General features: G+C 37.3%; 1 protein-coding gene across 1 annotated transcript in view; it reads left to right on the forward strand.

The window, feature by feature from the left end:
* Positions 1-20,130, forward strand: part of MICAL3 (microtubule associated monooxygenase, calponin and LIM domain containing 3) — a 182,787-nt gene that overhangs the window by 79,276 nt on the left and 83,381 nt on the right. Inside the window, exons 5-19 of the mRNA XM_085324197.1 lie at positions 1,116-1,323; positions 2,853-2,969; positions 3,847-3,948; positions 4,569-4,724; positions 5,277-5,377; positions 5,821-6,078; positions 6,654-6,769; positions 9,431-9,557; positions 10,128-10,221; positions 11,388-11,535; positions 12,752-12,948; positions 13,864-13,976; positions 14,502-14,564; positions 15,267-15,440; positions 16,500-16,592. Of these exons, the coding sequence (XP_085180323.1) occupies positions 1,116-1,323; positions 2,853-2,969; positions 3,847-3,948; positions 4,569-4,724; positions 5,277-5,377; positions 5,821-6,078; positions 6,654-6,769; positions 9,431-9,557; positions 10,128-10,221; positions 11,388-11,535; positions 12,752-12,948; positions 13,864-13,976; positions 14,502-14,564; positions 15,267-15,440; positions 16,500-16,592 (2,067 nt within the window). The remainder of the gene's footprint in view (positions 1-1,115; positions 1,324-2,852; positions 2,970-3,846; positions 3,949-4,568; positions 4,725-5,276; positions 5,378-5,820; positions 6,079-6,653; positions 6,770-9,430; positions 9,558-10,127; positions 10,222-11,387; positions 11,536-12,751; positions 12,949-13,863; positions 13,977-14,501; positions 14,565-15,266; positions 15,441-16,499; positions 16,593-20,130) is intronic.

The following is a 20,130-nucleotide window of genomic DNA, read 5'->3' on the forward strand; positions in this document are numbered from 1 at the left end:
GCCCAGCTCTAAAGCTGCATAAATATCTGAAAAATACTCACATGGCAGCAGCAGTCACCACTGTAGCATGGTCTTTGTTGTGTAGAACAGGTTTATACTTGGTAGAAATCAAAGTACAAAAACGATGTGACAAAATGGACTGTTCACTGTATTTGTGTAGATACACATACATGTCAGCTATGTGGACCTCAGTTCCTGTGAGTAAGAAGTGTCAATAGACTGTCTTGTTTTTTTAATCTTAAAATAAGTTGTCTTACTTTATCTTTTGTTTCTCAAAAAAAAAAAAAAGGCAAATCAATATGCAAGTATTTTACATTCTCTAGTTGTTTTTTGATGTTTTTTGGCCTCCAGTGTGTTTGTGAGTAGAGTGGAAAAAGACATGTCAAGATGAAAGACCACAGGACAAAAGTCAGCTCCAAGAAGATGTATCTTGATAAAAAAAAAATCCACAAAATTTGTATTTACATTATATTCAATTTTCTGAAGTTTCCCTTGTTTCAATAGTAGAAGTGGCAGCGTAGGTATGAGTTTATGTGCTCTGATTTGACCCTTATCTGTGCTGCTCAAAATGATGATGTTTATAAAACATCAGCACCCCATGTATTTCTCAGTATTAGATTGCAGGTCATTACTGTGCTACTCAGTGATCATGAAGAGTTTTTAGTGTTGCTCAAAATTTTCTGTAGGAAGGGCAGCTCAGGTTTTGGAAAATGAGAGAAAAAGGCTAGATCACCTGCTTTAAGAGCAGAAGCACATAGATAGAATGGGGGAGGCAGTGTAGAGCCTTCAGAAACGCTGATGTTCTCCAGGTACTTACATAGTTTATAGAGTGCATCTTGGCAGTTCTTAAATAAAGGCTGAAAACAGGAAGGTGACTTGCTGCATCTCCAGACTTTCTCTGCTGTGTGTTGCACTTTATTTTCAGGTTTCAGTTACTGCTTTAACACATGAGTGGCAAAGCATGGCAGGTAACAGTAGAAAGACTGAACTGAAATTTCAGCTTATGCTGCAAAGAGCACTTACTCCTAAGAGCCGTGGGATGCTTTGAAGCTGTGGTAAGAATACCTTTTTCCTTTCTGGGACTGTAAAGTTACTCTGTGCTGGTTGTTTTGCAGTGTCTGATAATTGGGGCTGGACCCTGTGGCCTTCGTACAGCCATCGACCTGTCATTCCTAGGAGCGAAGGTGGTGGTCATAGAAAAGAGGGATGCCTTTTCCCGCAATAATGTTCTGCACTTATGGCCGTTCACCATACACGACTTGCGGGGTCTTGGCGCCAAAAAGTTCTATGGCAAATTCTGTGCAGGATCCATAGACCATATCAGTAAGTACAGCTGCTGCTAGTCACAGCAACACTTGTTTTCCCAGGGAAGGCAGGAGGTGCATGAGCTCACTCTATTAGAGTTCAGCGTGTACCAGTTCCTGCTCTGACCTCCTTTTTGGTGCAGGTCAGCACTACCTTTGCATCGCACAATCTGGGTTAGCCCTAGATATGGGAGAAATACATCGTGCCTTGAGATTAACAGATATGCAGTATATACCTGTCATCTTCTACACCTACTACTTTCAGAGGCTTACCCTTTTCTTACACTGAAAAGTACCTTTAATGTTCAGAGCTTTTTTTTGATGGATAATTTTCCTATTTTTGCTGTTATATCTCTACAGCTGCCACATTATTCTGTTTCTCTTGAACATTGTAAGCAAGTTGTAAAATTGCTAGATGCTTTTGAACATTCTTTTGAATGTTGATCTGAAAAATGGGGGACAATTTTGGCATTGTTTGCTGTTAATATCTGTATTTTTGAAAGAATAGTGAAGATATTTGCAGGAAAACTGCCAGCCTCTGAATAAGTTTTGATTGCATTAGAGGTTTGCATGCCAAAATTGAGAGTAATTGAGAGTAATTTTGGTAATTCTCAAATACTGATAAACCAGTTTCAAACTGAATGACTACTTTGGTTGGACAGGAGTTATCTTCTTCCTTTTTTTTTTTCTTCAGTAATTTACAGGGCATGCCACAGTCAGATTGTTTTGCCCAGCAGTTTTTGTTGACCACTTGGGATAAGTGGGGAAAATAAAGAGGCGGAAAGGTAGTAGATTAGATTTAGCCTCCTGTCCAAAGGAAAAACTGTTCTTTTTTTGGAAGTGAAGGGTACAACTGAAGGATCTTCAGAACTTCAGTCTTGCAGATTGCTTCTTTTCTTCCAATTTCTCATTATTTTTATTCTTCCAATGCTTTATAAATACCATTTTATTTTGTATTTCAGCACAGCTGAATTTTAGTATTTGGATGGAGCATTTTTGATTTCAGTATCTGGAATATGACAGTAGGGGGTCTTCCTTCACATTATTAGTGTTTTCACATTGTCATTTCTGTACCCATTACTTACACTAACATTAGAGGAAAGAGATGGTGAGATCCTTACTATCCTCTCTGTAACCTAAAGGGGTTGGGATAAAGGTGCAGTTCAGTAGAACAACTAGGTTGATCAAATAGCCAGATACTGCCTGTAATGAAAGTGCAGTCTTCCTTATACTGTCTTCCCTGCATCCCCTGTAATGTGTGTTCTGTTATTTTCCCTTGTTCCTGATTGGGGGATTGAAACATTAAAAAAATATTTACTTTATTTGGGAAGGGCTGGCATTTCTGCTCTATAGAAGTTTTTTGGCATGCCATGATGTTACACACCAGTGCTGCCTCAATGGAAGTGCTAGGGAACACAGTGGGAAAAAGAAAGCAGTAGTCGGCTTTTAAATCCATTTGTCACTAATGTCAAGCCATACAGAGACACATGTGTATGCTTGTGCTCTTTTCTTCTTCTTGCATTTCTTTATCGTCTTGCTTTCTTGCAGGTATCCGTCAGCTCCAGCTTATCCTTTTGAAGGTTGCCTTGATCTTGGGAATCGAGATCCATGTCAATGTGGAATTTCAGGGGCTTGTTTATCCTCCCGAGGATCAGGAGAATGAAAGCAAGTAGAGTTGGAATGGGTATTTGAGAAAGGGGAAGTTATGATAGGATGCCCAGACTCCAGCTCTTCAACACTGCTTGTAACACTAAGTCCTTTCTTCATACTCTGTTAATGAGAGTAATTGTTAATTCACTTTTACTGGAATTTATAGTCAGTTTTATTCTTTCTAATGAAGAATCCAAATTAGTTACTGTATAAAACAAAAAATACCTGAGGTACTAAGCAGAACTAATCCAAGACATAGCTGATCATAAGCACTCCTAAAATATTTAAGCTTATTACACATAAGATTTCTTTTTACAGGCGACTCCCCCCCCACTTTTTTTTTTTTGCATTCACTGAGGATATTTAAATCAGTTACCTGCATACTTTTTATAAATATTGTTGATAGTCTTTTACTGAGCAAACAAATCATATACCAGTGTGGTCTTTGACTTTGCATGTATGTTAGACAAATCAATTTTGCTGTTACAAAAGATTAAGCTTGTAGTGATCTTTGCTATGCTTTTTGTAGCTTTGTGAAATCTCTTGTCTGATCACTATAGAAGATAGTATCTTTCTTGGTTTTTGGCATATCATTAGTTAAAAAATAGAGGAAGATGTAGAAGGTGGTAGTCATTCTTAAAGGGACTAATCAGGGTGGATTTATTGGGACTGTCACTGCCTGACATAGTGCATTCTCTGATTCACTTGGAAAGAGAGTATCTGTGCAAGTCTACAATAAACAGGTCAACGATATGGCCTTCCTGCACTATATCTTTGTTGACCATGTGAAAAATGGCTTATAGATAGTAAGAAGTGTTTTTATATCATTTTAATATATTTGTTGTATTAGGTGCACTGCTTATGTTGTCATTAACCTGGAGTTTTTCCACAGGGATAGGCTGGCGTGCATTGGTCCACCCCAAAACACATCCAGTATCTGAGTATGAATTTGAAGTAATCATTGGAGGGGATGGCAGGAGGAACACCTTAGAAGGTAATGACTTTTGGTGCATCCCTAATGTAAAAGATTCTATATTTATTCACTTTGAATAGAACTTACTCTTAAGTTAGAGTGTATATGAACAAAAATGGCCCTCAGTTTCCAAACTAAAATCTGGAGAGATATTTGACTAGCGATAGGGAGATTAAAATTCCCTGCAGAAATCCATTCGTATCATGAACAGTACGTGAGTTGTCTTTTTTTGTCTCACTATTCACAAGTGAAAGAATTAGATGTTTTGACCTGATAGTTGATAGCTTTTCCACTTTTTTTTTTTTTTTTTTTTTTTAGTAGAGTAGTGCTGCAGCTCATGCTACTGGGATTTAGAGCTAAAGTTCAGAATGCTGTTCTGATGTAGTAGAGTATCTGTCTTAATGTTTTTGATGCAAGTTGCAGTCTTTTGTAAGAAAGAGAGGGGAGCTTTTTCCCTAACATTTATTTTCCTGGTGATGCAATTTGTGAGAGGAGTTTTTGTTGCTTTCCCTGTAGAGGAGTTTGTAGTACTTTAGAGCCGTTCTCTCCTTAATTTTATGAGGATGCCTATCTGTGGCATACTGAGCCTTCTATGAAGTTACGCTCTTTTTGTCAATATTATTAATTAATCTTTCCCATAGGGTTTCGCCGAAAAGAGTTCCGTGGCAAACTAGCAATTGCTATCACAGCAAACTTCATCAATCGCAACACCACAGCTGAAGCCAAAGTAGAAGAGATCAGTGGTGTGGCCTTCATATTCAATCAGAAGTTCTTCCAGGATCTGCGAGAAGCCACAGGTTTGTCAGCAATAGACAGATGTCCAGTGAAAATTATTTGTCTTCATTATTAATAACTTTTTAAAATTCAGATACCACATGTTTAATCAATAAATGATCATCTCTTGAGCCAGAAAGTCAGTCATTGCTCTCTCTCTCTTCCAAGTTTGATTTCCCTCACTTTTATAGCTTTTTTTTATACAGCTCTATAAAGCAGATATGTGTCATTTTTGTTCAAAAATGGAGAACTTATTTCATTGAAGGTTTTCAGGAAAGCTGAACCCTTCCAAAGAAAAGTTTGAATCCTGAGTTGAGCTTTCTGCACTCCACATCTGATTGCAAACCTTAAGAATTTTTAAAAAGAGGTAGCTAAAGAGGTAAAATATGCTGTTTGTGGTTTTGTTGAAGTTTCATTTTTTAAACTCACCAAAAGCATGGAAGGAAGCTGCTTGGCATTCTCCTTAAGGCTTTCTAACCATGTAGTTTCAATTGACTTTCTTCTGATAGAGCTCATGTGTTGCACAAAACATGTAGCTTGTTCCTTTATTACCATGTCTTTTGTTTTCTCACAAGGTATTGACTTAGAGAACATTGTCTACTACAAAGATGATACACACTACTTTGTCATGACTGCCAAAAAGCAGAGCTTGCTGGATAAAGGAGTGATACGGCATGTGGGTATTAACTTTTTCTGTATTCTCTATAAACTAAGATTTTGGCACAATTTGTTTTTGGCATGCCGAAAGAAAGGAACACACTATTGTTTCACATCATATGTTTCTATATCTATTCTGACAGAAACTTATTTAAAACTAGTTTGGTCACAAAGGAATAAATAGGGTCTCTCATGTTTTATCGGAAAACAGAACGTGAAAAAAATATTCAAAAGTTTCTTTCCCTTTTCACTTTCAGAAGTGCTAGTAGAGCTGATGATTGTTTACAACAAAAGATTTACAGATTTTCCCTTAGCTTAGACATGGATATAAATTAAAGAATTTAGAGGGCAAACCTGTATCTGTGGACTTGCAGGAATGCCAGTGTCAACAATTGTATACACCAACCTTAAAATACCCTTGCAAATAGGACTATTTCACTTTTGCTGGTCTCTCTTTGACAGGATTTTGCTGACACAGAGTTACTACTCTCACGGGAGAATGTAGACCAGGAGGCCTTGCTAAACTACGCCAGAGAAGCAGCTGACTTCTCCACTAATCAGCAGCTGCCATCACTGGACTTTGCCATCAATCACTATGGTCAGCCAGATGTGGCTATGTTTGACTTCACATGTATGTACGCATCAGAGAATGCAGCACTGGTGCGAGAGCAGAATGGCCACCAGTTACTTGTGGCGTTGGTTGGGGACAGTCTCTTAGAGGTTTGTGTTTTAAGCTTATCATGTGTAGAGAATGAATTGAAGCACAGGCCTTTGCACCCATCACTGAAATATATGCTGCTTTCCCTTTGGCCTATAAAATAGTTATTATGAGGAAAGCTGCTGTTTATTATATAATAATGTGGGAGGTTTGGAGGAAGGGTAGGAATATTGGGAAAACAGAATATTTAGCACTAGAAAAAATGTGTCAGAGTTTCTGAAGTTATGTCTGTTTCATCTGTTCCTTATTGGGACAGTTAGACTCTCTATGGAGCCTACTGTAGTTCTGTTAATAATTAGCATTTTGTAGTTTGTTAAAAAGTGCAATCTTGAAAAGAAGCTGTTAAGACATACCAGGCTATGAATTGTTGTTGGAAATAAAGGAACACTGGCTTTGGGGGAGCTCATGGCTAAATCATCATACGTCCAGCTTCATCTAGTCCAGTGAGGGTAGAGCTTTAAGCTAATAACTGCCCAGGAGATTACTCTCTGAATATATTCTTGATATTGATTTAAAATTTCCCTACCCTAACTGACGCTTCTCCTTTCTCTGCTTTTTCTGTAACATGTACTGTTAGCCTTTTTGGCCAATGGGAACTGGAATAGCCAGGGGGTTTCTGGCTGCCATGGATTCTGCTTGGATGGTACGAAGCTGGTCGCTCGGAGCTAGCCCTTTAGAAGTTCTTGCAGAGAGGTAATAGAGAAAATGAATACAGTTTTCGGTTCTAATCTAAATCCTCCATCATGCCATTATTAATTCCAGTTTCTTCTAGTAAAAATATACAAACAAAATGGAAGATACAGATTTTTACTTACTAATGTTTTTAGAGGATGCTTATGCATATGGTTTAATTGAAGAAAAAATATCCTAAGGAGTGGATAAATTGAAGTGTATTTAGCGAGGAATAAGAAATGTTGCAGCTGTTGGCTCTCCTAGTTACAAAGCAGATTAGAAGAGTGGGTTTTTTGTGCTTATTGGTATTGTGAGGAGAAGGTGAGCCTGACTTACTGCCACCAGCCTTACAATAGTGAACGAAATAAAGATGTAGGTGCCTTCAAAGTGCCTTCAAAAACTCTAGCCATCTCTTATTATCTTATAAATCTCTTTGACTATTTCTTTTAATGAAATTATGATCTGTTTTTATTTTTTGTGCTCTTTCTAAAGTCAACATTTTGTTTCATACAAATCAAACAGTATCTTGGTCTTTTTGGTTTTTTGGAGTATTGAGCTCTTGATGTTTTTGTCCTCTTTGATTGAGAGTTGTTTTGATGGCTTAGAATCTTGTAGGTCAGAACTCAGGTCAGGAAAAGATGGTACAAATAAAATCAACCTGTAGTAGAACCTCTTCTAACAACTTAAAAYGACTGAAGCTTCTGACTATCATGAAGCATAGTTTAATTTTTAAAATTTTATAAATGATACAGTGGATACTTAAAAAATATTGAACAAAATGTTGCAGTTATCTCGCACACTTGCTTGAAATTAGTCAGTTTGTTAGTTTTTTCATACCTGATTGAATTTTCAAGAAATCTTAATAGAATTTTTGTGACTTCAAAATAAACATTGGAAAGTTATCTATATTTTTCAGTATAAAGATTTTTCAAATTTAAAGATCACAGATTTAATAAAAAAGACCATAAAATTAGATGAATAAAAGTTTGACTTGCTTAGTAGGCATTTGAATGATTCAAAACTCAATATTTCATTTAGATCAAGGTGCATAACCTGATAAAGGGAATACAACCTGGTCGGATCAATTCAGTTTCTTTTACTGGGGGAATTGAATATTTCAACTTGTCACATTTCAGGGGACTTGTACGCATGTTATTTTTATGTTGGAGGAACTCAGTAGGCTTGTTAGTGAGTCATGTACTCTTTATAGAGTAGCAGAATTAGTAAATTAAACCAGAATTTATTTACAATTTGGAAACAATACAATTACCTTTTAGTCTATTGTATGCCAATAATTCTGCTGTGCCACATTTATTTTAGTAATTATGTTTTAATTATTCTGTAACTACTAAATAAAACTTCAGTTCTCATTTTCTAATTTGAGAACAATCACTGTGTAATTTAAAAGCAGAAATCACAGAATCATATAGGTTGGAAGGGACCTCCAAATGTGGAACTTAATCTGCTCTTTAGCTGCCTGATTGTGCCTTACACAATCGTGTAAAATACAGTACAGTGATTTATATGATTGTGTTGGTCAGAAACAGGAAATCAGACTATTCCTTTCCTTTTCTGTACCAAATAGAGTTTGTCTTATATTCCCTTTCACAAAGGCTTGTGTTAATATTTTTAGCGTAACTGAAGTAATGTTGTGGTTCTCATTACCCATATCAAAGTCTAATTAATTTTGAAGACTATAATCTTTTGGCATAAGTTGTGGTTTATGTTGTTTCCATAGATCCTCTTGCTGTCAGTGTGAGAAGTTGAACAGGGACATTATGATTGGTTTTTTTTGACCATACCATTCATCATTTGTATTTCATCATACATGTATCTTCTCTAAAAAGTTTCAGCTGTTCATATAACTTTACCATTTTATCTAATACTAATTTATGTTGTCTTTCTGTGGACTGTTTATTTCTGGTGTGTTAGGTTTGGGGTAAATAAACCTGAAAATATTCCAGAAGTGGGTATCCTGTTGATGTATCATAGATTTATAGAACAATTTAGGTTGAAGGAACTTCTGAGGTCACCTAGTCCAGCATCCTGCTTAAGCCTGTGTCCAGTTAGATCAGGTTGCTCAGGGCTGTGGGCTGTGAGCAGTCAGGTTTTGAGTATCTCCCAGGATGGCAATTCCACGGCCTTTCTTGATACCTTTTCCAGTGTTTGACCACTCTCACGATGAAATTTTTTTTTCCTGTATCTAATTGGGTCTGCTGTGTTCAAACCTGTCTCCATTGCCTCTTATCCTATTGCTGTGCACCTCCAAGAAAAGTCTGTCTCTGTCTTCTTGACACCTTTCCATTAGGTACTTGCAGACAGCAATAAGATCTCCCTTGGGTCTTCTCTTCTCCAGGCTGAACAAACCCAGTTACCTTGACCTCTCCTCACAGGACAAGTGCTCCAACCTCTTCATGTCCCTCTTTCCAAATCGCTTCAGTATGTCATTGTACTGGGGAACCCTTTAGTCATGCATCAGTGTAATGTTTTCTTCCCTTCTTTTGATTTCCAGAGTTGTATTAAATTGCAGATTTTAATATGCTTACACTGAATCTTAGCTATTCGATACCTGAAGTGGCCAGTTTTCGGATCTGAATGTTCTATCTCGCCGAGATTGACTTAACGGTATTAGTAGTGGTGCATTTCTTGAAAAAAAATACTTTTATTTTTTATTTTCCAAAGGGAAAGCATTTATAGGCTATTGCCTCAGACAACCCCTGAGAATGTGAGTAAAAACTTCAGCCATTATAGCATTGATCCTGCCACCCGGTATCCCAATATCAACGTCAACTTTTTGCGACCACAGCAGGTAATTGGATGAAGAGTGCTTTTAAGTGCTTGTAATCTGCATAGTCTTTCCTTAGATTAAACTACGCTAATGTTTTGGTGCTGACTTGACTGTGACTGTTCAACTTCAAAGCAGTAAAATGCTGAATGCTGATAGCTGAATGCTATCCATCAGAAGTAGACCTCTGTATGCTACCAAGATCCTCTTAATGTAGGCTTTTTTAGAAGCCTTAAAAACATGCTTTTTTATCATGTATGTTTTTGATTTTGACAGTTTTAAACATATTGCAGTGATATTTGAAATACATATATTTGTGTGTGTATACGTGTATTTTCTTTGTAGTAATGTAATATAGCTATCTGTTGCTGCAATTTGGTATCCACTGAGCAGCAGAAGCCAGCTCGACTGTTCAGCACTGACGAGCTATTCCTCATTGTTCTGAAGTTTTTGAGCTAGAGTTTTCTGCTGTGTGAGTGTACTTGTCTTCCTTCATTCATTCTTGGAACTGCTTCTTCTTCTCTTCCTATTCATTCTATATGGGTCCTGAGCGCATTGCATGTTGGTCATTTTTAATCTTCTGCGTTATTTCAGGTGCGTCACTTATATAATACAGGAGACTTGAAAGACATTCACTTGGAAATAGAAAACTTTGTGAACTCCAGAACACCAAAGCTGACTCGGAATGGTAGGTCTGGTTATTGTTTCATTCCTTTTGGTACTCTGGAGCTGGATCAGTGCAGGACACACAGAGCTGTGGGGCTCTGGAGTCTTGTTTAACCTGTCTCTTTTGGTTTAGAAAAAGTATCTAGCAATTCTTTTGCTAACAGTCTAATTTTTCCAGTTTTTCAAGTTTTAATTAAAATGTAAATGCATTTTGTTTGCCTAATTTCCGTTGCTGTATAATGCTGTTATATTTCTAAACGTATGTGCATATACAAGTATTTCTCTTCACTTCCTTTATCCATTAACAATGTCATTACATTGAGCATGGAAATCTAGCCTGAATTCGCTTCAGCAGCAAACTCGTAATTCTTACAAAAATAAGAGAACGTATTTCTCCTAATGCAGTCTCTCATGTCCATTTACTAAATCTCATCTCTTAGCTTAACTAAATGAAATGTTGCTTTACTTGCATTGTTCTGGAAGTTAGACAGGCTGTGGTTAAGTGTTTAAATGACTGCTAGTCCTGTACCCAGAGGGGTATGTTGAACTTTTTCTTTTGCATACCTTGCCTTTGGATGTGCAGATAGTCTTCAGTGACTCTCAGAATGGAATTTTGCTGCTGAACCTCCCTTTCACTGTTTTATAGTTATGTAGTCTTTGATTTGTTCTTTGGCCTACAACAATGTGCCTTTGGGCTATAATCTCGTCAACTCTTGCAGTAAGGCAAGGTCAAAACAGGTCAGTACTTAATTGGAAAACTTTCAAGAGAAGTTAAGAATTTGCAGAAGTACATTTGTAGTTCTTCCATTAGAAATAGTGTATCTGGGCTTTAGAGAGTATTGTGCTACTGTATGTCCTTTTGATCTTATTTAAAACAAGCCTTTTTGGCTGCTTTATAATTTTTATGGCTCTTTTATAAAATTTGAGGTGAAATGCCTGGCAAGTTACAACTTGAATAATTACTTTTTAGCAAATGAAAAGTCCTTTCCTGGATGTAAAATAAATGTGATTGTCTTTTTTTTTTTTTTTTTTTTAAATCTGCCCTATATTGTCCCTTGTTGAGGGAGCTGCTTCTTTACGCAAAGACCCTTTTAGCAAGTTTGTTTGTTGATACATTTTTTATGACATAGTTAGAATTCATGAAAGAGATTTTGTGCATTTCCATTTTAAAATCATGATTTCTTACAGAGTCTGTAGCTCGCTCCAGTAAATTGCTCAGTTGGTGCCAGAGGCAGACTGATGGATATGCTGGTGTAAATGTGACAGATCTCACAATGTCATGGAAAAGTGGCCTAGCTTTGTGTGCCATTATCCACAGATACCGTCCAGACCTAATGTAAGTGATAAACTGTGTTGAAGAACGGGGAAGGACAAGAATGTTAGTCATATTTGGAAATAGTAGTATGGAGACTTAGGCAATGCATTTGTGACTTTTGAAGAAAATGGATTAAAATTAATTAAATTAAACTTGATAGAAGCTAACATATGGTGATTCACTAGCAGAGTGGATGGTCATAAAGGCTTGATGAATATCAAGATAAATGTGTTGTCATTTTCTCTTCTACATGATTTGACAGAATTAAACTGCAAACTGGTGCTGATTGGAGTTCATTATTATTTGAGAACTGTTTTCTTTGTGAAATTAGTTGATAGCCTCAGTTAAATCTCTTCTGAACAAATCTCGACTTAGCCTTTTATAGTTTGATGTAACTCCTTCTGAAGACTTTCAGGATGCCTCTTCTAGAATTAGCGACCTACAGTCTGAATAGAGTCATTGCTACTGTTTGTGCACTAACACGCTGATTGAATGAATGAGAGAGGCTTTCCTATTTCATTATATATTGGGTAACAGAGTGCCCAGATTCTAGAATGGGAAAACTTTGGCAGGCATAAGTAGCAAAGACTCTGGTACTTCAATTGAAATGTGAAATGACCTCAAATCCTTGAAGGGACATTAGAAAAAATACATGCTGGTAGTGTAATTAAAGACATAATCCAGTGTAAAGTATGCTAAATAATTATGTGGTTATTCCCTTCTGTGTGTGCTGAGTTACTTCTCTGTTGCAATAAAGATAACCTGAGCTACTTACTCTTTTTAAAAAGCTATGTAGCTTGTGAGAGTTCAAGTGAGAATAGTAAGTTTTGGAAAAGCCAATAGAACTAAAATGCGGATCAGTTAAGAAAAATGGGGACAATAGGGAAGATACCATTTAGTTCCAGGCACACAGAAGATTTTACATAGGGGAAAATAATACAATCTTCAGAGAAATTGCTTGCAAAGGAGGCTGTGAAGATGTGTTTCAAAGGAAAATAAAGTTCTTAAGAACAAAAACTTGTTTGCAGAGCAATGAATGAAAAAAGAGTATGTTTGAGACACCATTCACCCTAATTAAGTTAAATGACATAAACTCTGCAATATAAAAAGACATTTGCAAATAAATTTGAGAGAAAATTCTGGGATTTCAGAATAGAAACGGAAGATGAGTCTCTGAGTTCTTTCAAAAGACTTTTTGTGCTTGATTCAGTACATGCCCTCTTCTTGCCCTTTGCAGAGACTTTGATTCTTTGGATGAGCACAATGTGGAGAAGAATAACCAGCTGGCCTTTGACATCTCTGAAAAAGAGTTTGGAATATCTCCCATTATGACTGGAAAGGAAATGGCATCTGTTGGAGAGCCAGATAAACTGTCGATGGTGATGTACCTCACGCAGTTCTATGAGATGTTCAAAGACACCATCCCCTCTAGTGGTAAGAAGCTTGGGGCAGGTCTGTCAGATTTGAAGAGAGCTACAGAATGATTTTTGGGCACTCCAGTTATCTTTGTGCTTCTCCCACATGAGTTCATAGTTGTCATCCACTAATTCTACACTACAAAAAGTTGCCCTCTTGTTCATGCTGACTATGTTAGCAGCATCAGAAGCAAAAAGAGGAGTTAATGAGTGCAAAATAATGTCCTCAAAAGATCTAAATTCGCTTCAGAATATCTAGCACAACTTTTGTGCTGTCTTGCTATTATTAGAGATTCGTGTGTCTCTGGTCGTGGGATGCATTGCTAGCAGTTGATTTTAGTAGTTAATTTCAAGGCACTGGCCAAGTTTTGTATCTATTGTTTACTATGCTTGGATGGTGGGAGTAACTCAAGCCAATGGAAGGGAGGGCCGAAAGATCCTTGAGTAGAACTGAAAGATGTAAATGTCTAGCATAAGTGAATATTGCCTCCTTTCAAATCTTAATAATGCTATTTATGCCTTTTCTCTGATACTGATAATCTTAATATACACCTTAAGATGCATCTATTTCAAAGCCATTGTTCTGGTGAAAGTTGTATGTTTGATAGCCTTTTTAAAATATAGTGTATATCAGGTATTATTCCCAAAGCTCTGAATTTGTCTTATTAATATTGGTCCTGATGGTCTATGAATAAGGAAGTACATAGAATAAACAAACACAGTATTTTTTCTGGGTAGTTATAAAGGAGAATTGATTTTTGGCAAAATGCTAAGAAACCTACTCATTTTGGAGTCTATAATTATGTTGTACAGGGAATGTACAGAATAAGAGTGATATATTAAAAGTTAGTGAGTTTTTTGAATGTGTATTTAATAATGGCACCACAGAAGTAAAATCTTGGTATTCCCTTGTCCCACCTATTTTTGCTAACAGACAGTTTGGACCTGAATGCAGAAGAAAAAGCTGCCCTAATTGCCAGTACCAAATCTCCTATCTCTTTTCTCAGCAAACTGGGACAAAGTATCTCTCGGAAACGTACCCCAAAGGTAACTGTGCCACAGTCCTGATAACACTTCTGTCTGCTAGGCTGCTGTCCAAATAAGTGTTAATATAAATGGATGCATGAGTGCGTATCTGCTGTCTGTCAACAAAAGACCATGTGCTCGTCAGTTATTGGCATAGGACAATGCATAACCTTTCTAATTGCAGAATTACATAGGTAATATGTACTCTCAATGAATGATTTGCTACAGTCTTAAAATCCTAAACTTGTGCTAGAACTTGGGGATATGTTTTGTATTAGAACATAAGCAGTACTCAGTTCTCAATTCATTGAAAGCTTTGAAGAATGTCAGGTAGAATTTCCAACATGAAGGCAAGAAATCCTCTAAGAAGCATCAGAAACCTGCCCTCTCCCTTTTCTTCAACAAATAAACCTAGAGAATTAATTAATTGTCTTGCAAAGCTTATATAAACATACTGATGGCATTTGTCTCAGGCCAGAAAGGTATGAGAATCCTTATCTTTGTTTGTTTGTTTGTTTGTTTTTTTCCTCTTCCTCCCATTTTCAGGACAAAAAGGAAAAGGAACTGGATGGTGCAGGAAAGAGGAGGAAAACAAGTCAGTCTGAGGATGTAAGTATTAGAATGGGAAAGTGTTATGGAGAAAAATATATATGTGTTAGGTCTCTTGTTCTGACTTCAAGCCTTGCATTTTCTATATCCAGACAAGATTTATATGAAATTTTTTAGACAAAAGTCAGTTCGTCTTAAGAGATTATGCTTTGTCATATCTATAGTACAAATATTTTACAGGTGCTTATGAGAGAGTACTATGTTAGAAATTAAATGTTGCAGTTCCCATATATTTTGTCTTGATTGCAATTTACTTTGACTTGATGCAGATGCCAAGAATAAAATCCTAATTTAGTAAAGTGATGCAATGGAATCAGAAATTTAATGTTAAAACTTTAGCTTCCTCATTTCAAAAGTACATACATATCCAGTGTGGTCCACAAGGCACTCCTCCAGTTCAAGTTTATATAGCTGAATAGGTACAGGTGCACTAAAATTTAGAACTTTGAATTGCCAGTGAGGATTTGAAGATTGCTTTTTGCTTTATGCCAGTATATTCCCTGGAGTATTTCAGCTGTGATCTCTTTGATAGGTAAATGTATCTTAAAAGAAGTTTGGAAAGATAAGGAAACTTTATCAAAACTTGATAACCTGCAAAAGAAAGAAAATTCTACAGTGTTAGAAACACTTTATAGAAGAAGGAAAGAGAGGAAAAAGGTGATCTGGATGGATCTGTTAAGTTTTCGCTCTCTTCGTTGTTAGGAGGACCTTCCTCGAAGCTACAGAGAAGAAAGACCCACGCTGGTGAGCGCCCTGACAGAGAGAAGAATCGATGCTGCCATTGGGAATCAGAACAAAGTGAAGTCCATGGCAACCCAGCTACTGGCCAAGTTTGAGGAGAATGCACCAGTGCAGTCTTCAAGCTTACGGAGACAGGTAGGAGATGAGTAGTAGAAACCCTCTATTGTGTAGAGCAGTGAGACACTAATAGTAACACTCCTCAAGGCTGGATGCTAATGGAGCTCTTCTACTTCAAAGGCTCTTCTAAGTAAGATTGAAGCTTATGCAAAAGAGGAAAATTTCTTGATTTAGGAGTATGAGACGGTGAAGAACTTCCTGATTGAAGTCTAATTCGTTGTTAGTGCTGGTTCTGTGTTATATAATCTCTTTCAGAAACATCTTAAAAACAATTAGATTTCTTTCATAACTACTATTGTCATTGAAAAGCTTTCCAGGAACATCTCACTTCTAATGTTTAAGAACTATCATTTAAGTTCTTATTTGAAGATTTTCATGCCAGTTTTTCATTCTTGTGAACTGGACCTCAGTATTTTTATGTATCAGTGAGCACTACAGATAAATGCAGGGGATTTTCTTTGTAATCCAAGATATTTGTATGATTCCAAGTGAGGCTTCCTGATGACTCTTGGTTATTCAGGATGGTATCTGAACTACTGCAGTTGCAAGAAAGTCTTCTTTGCAGTTGGACTGAGTCACTCCAAGATGCTACTAGCAGTGCAGTGTCAGCAGTTTAAGGCTCAGTATGGCTTAAGTGCCTGGGTTCTTGCCCTGCTGCTTCACAGCTTATGCCAAGCTCTGTGCTGCCATGGCTAGATTGTGACCAGGATCTGACCTAGCTGCTTAAAAGCTGTTTGCCAGTGTCAGTAGGATAATAGAAGCTCAAAAGGATGGCATTTATCTTATTCTTTGCCAGTTTCGTGTTTCCTCAGTCAGCGCATACTGGCTGCGATAAACAGGCTGAATTGAAGAAACAATGAAAATAAAAGAATTTTCCAAAAAAGTCTATTTTTCCATTTTTGTTAATGTCTTTTCCCTTTTTATGTTTTACTTGCTAATTCTCCCTATCCATTTTTTTTTCTCTTAAATGTGTGTCTGTCTGATTCTGTCTCCCATTCCTTTGGCTTTCTTTGAGTTTTCTTTGCTGTTTTATCTTTCCTCCCTGGTCCCACTCCTATCCCTACAACCTGCATGCAGCAGCCTGTTCTGCCTTACCAAGAACGTGTTCACAACCAACCATCCAGCAGAAGAGAACAGGGCCGTATTGCTTCTGTGCCCCAGTGGAAACAGGTAAACAAATACATTATGAATATGATGCAGTGCCTGCGCTCAATAGCAGCTATCACTATCCTATTTTTAAACTATTGTTTTCCAGCACCTTTGCATGAGACCGTTGTTTTAAATCATTTGATTAATAATGAATAAAAACAGAATCTTCATCTGGCAATGATGTGTGGTTTAATGTTTCAGGAGGACTTAGCAGTCAAAGTTTTCCTGTCCTTTTACACCAGTTTCAACTTCCCAGGGTTTCAGTGGATATTTGAACAGAAATCTTGCTGATAGATGCAACTTAGTATAAATGTTTTATTGTCTGAGGTATTTCTAAATTTTTCTTTTAGGAAAAAAGGAAACAAACAGAAAATACATAAGCAATTTTCCCAATCAATGAGATTAAGCATATCATGTCATCTATGATATATGTCTTTTCCTTGATAAACTTTACTGTGTCAACAGAACGTAGTGGGTTCTGGGGTCCGGCTTTTGTGCTGGATTTTGTTGTGCTTTTCATCTGACAGTTGAAATGGAGAAGAGTAGAAACGTGTTTCAAGGATGCAAATTCTGCAGGATACAGTAGGATCAAAGAGAAGATTGATATGGTCTCTATTCCAAAGGTTCCTGAGTACTTGCCTGGCAAAATAAGGGATATCAGTTGTCTTAGTTCAAAAACCGTAAGAGTATAAAGGAGAATTTTTTTCAGAGACCAGCTGAGGCAGAAAGCCAGCCGCTAAGCAAGGAGCCAACTTTGCCAAGTTTGAATGGTTGAATCTGTCCTGTTGGAAGTTGTTACTGAAGCGATGTTTCAGCTGGCTCCTGAGAGTCCTAATTCTGGTTGCTGAGGCACAGCAGAATCTGATAGCTTTGAGAATGCTCATTGCTGCAGTACTGCAGTGGCTGTCTACAGTGACACCAGGCACTCCAGCCACAAAGCTATTTTATAGGCCACAGAATCTACAGTGAAATTGGTGCTGGGTAGCAGTACATGTTCCTGGAGATGATGTAAAGGAATAATACTGCTCCTTATAAGCTCTTTAGGAGGACTTTATGTTAACTACAAAGAACTGTTCATGAAGCTGTGGGACAGAGTTCTCTTGCATCTCTTCATGTAGCAAATGCCTCTTACCTTGAAGAACCCTTTGAAGAGGAGCAAAGCAATTGCTAACTGGATAAAATGGTAACCTGTTCTTGAGGGACACTAGATGGTGCCTAATATTCTTTCCATTAGACAGAGTGAACTGGAGGATTCTGAGGAGGGAGACAATTTCAGGCCTTGTGATTGACAGGTTTTGTCCTGCATCTTGGAAGCTGTATGGCAGAGGAAAATATACTGCAAAATCAGCAAGACTAATAGTAGGGGAGAAACCAGACAGTTGCACAGGAAGTGGTCTGAACTGTTGATGGAAAAACTACATCTGCGTTGGGCTATGACTTGCCAGTGTCTGTCGGATGGACTTCCTTAGTTATACTTACTTATCATTTTAAGGCCATTTTCTTGTTTTGCCCTGTAGGCAACAGAGAGAGAAGGTCAGCAGTTTCAATTTGTGATGCAAAATGTGTCTGAGGCTGTTATAGAGGTGGGCTGGCATAATATAATTCTGAGAAACAGAGAAATCCTGGCAGACTCTGTTCTGAAGCAATTTTTACTTTTATCACAAGATCTTCAAGCTATCTCTCTTGTAAAGGAAATACCTGGAAAGGACCAGCAAGATTAAAGCCTTGCCCATGTGCAGCTCTCTACATTCATAGTGGCCTGCCCTTTCCTCAGGAATTGTGTTGGAAATTTTGCTTTACTGAGCTACACCTTGAGAATGCTGATCTGTGTTGTCGAAAATGTGTTCACGCTGCTAGGAGCATCGCAGCAGCAGCTAGTAATGTATGGAGAGGATATTACGTGTATACCCACAATTAAAATATTTATAATTTTTAATGTGATGGCACTATTGCCTAAAAAAGCTGGATTGTTTTTTGTAGTGTGGTTAATCTTCTCTAGTGAACTCCTAGTTGTATAAAAACAACTCCCGTTGTGTGTTCCATTGTTTTCCAAGCCATTTGGGCTAATTTTGGAAAAGAGCATCTCATCAGGCATCATGAAACATCGGAACACCTTATGGTCTGTCTAGAAAAGGATCTGACTGCTTGGGTATGATACAGGAGAGTAGCCTGTTATGCTGAATTTTACCCTGGATTTCCAGACTCAGCATAAAAGCCTTCACTAGTTTTTTTTTTTTTTTTTTTTTTTCTCTGTTTTCATAGTTTCCTAACAGCAGCAAGGTATGTGCATAATAGAGAAGCTTTCATTACTTAGATTTACAAAGGTGCTTATAAGATGGAGATTGCACGTCTTTCTGTGCAAATTTTTTCTACTTTTGGAGTTCTGATGCTTGTTCTTCCAAGGTGGTAAAGATGCAGCAGTAGTAACTCTTTTAAGTTATTTTTTTGAAATTCTGATTTTTGAAGATATTCAATGAATAACTAAAGTGACCACTGTCAGCAGGAGTTGAGATCTCGGTGGAAGAGAACTTAAAACAACTTTGATTTCCGTGAATGTTATTTTTCTTACATAATTTCATATTTAAATCTGTTGATACATCTTTCCCTTCTCTTTCCTATAGCCATCTTTGTCTTTGCATACTCAGAAATGCATCCTACTGGAGGGAACATGTTCCTACTCCACTTCATTATACATTGTTCTGCTATCTGCCATGGAAAAATGTGCAAGTTTGTGAAAATGTTGAAATCTGAAATACAGATTAGGCCATGGTCAGATGAAAGTTCCTAAACAGCTGCAGTGGTTGAAGATGTTATTTCCCTTCTGCTAGAGATGTCTGCTTGACAGCTGAGCATTTTGAGAAACAGCATATAAGTGCTCCTCACCTACTTCAGTGCAAAGTCATATGGCTCAGTTTAAACTGCCTGTAACATCTGTTTAAATTAGGAGCGTTGATTTTTGTGCTGAAGTGGAAGAGAACAGTCAAACAGATGTTTGTGCCAGCTCAGTGATAAGGTCAGTGATTAACATCTGTAATATCTTCAGACTTCGTTATGTTTCCTCAGAGATTGTCTAACAGTGGCTTTAGATACTCAAGTGTTCCTTTTTGCAGTGCAACTATTTCCAGATATGCTGGGGAAAGGATTCAAAAGAAAAGGGAAGAAAATAGGCAAAAGATGCATGAAAAATAGAGAAGTGGTGGAAAAACGACTGTACATAGTGAGGATTTATAGAATTAGAAAGGCATGTGCTCTGGCATACAAACCAGGACATATATATCTTGTGCAGTGTTCAGATTATTAGCTGTGGCCACATTTCAGCTATAAAATGGTTATTTTTTTTCTAGTAGAATGATACCATACAGYTTAATTTATCTTAGATAGTTTAATCTCTGTTAGGTAGAGAGGAAGGAGCCAAAGCTGAGAACAGAATGCTGTGACTTGATTTTTTTCCTAATGAACTCCAAGGAAGACTGATTAGGCCAACAGGATGAATATTTCTAAACAACTCAGGGCACAACAATAAGTAATTTTTCGTGACACAAAGAGAGCAGACCAACGT

The sequence above is a fragment of the Rhea americana genome, unplaced genomic scaffold (assembly GCF_003343005.1).
Source record: "Rhea americana isolate MKP2758 unplaced genomic scaffold, rheAme1 scaffold_9, whole genome shotgun sequence".
NCBI lineage: Eukaryota > Metazoa > Chordata > Aves > Rheiformes > Rheidae > Rhea > Rhea americana.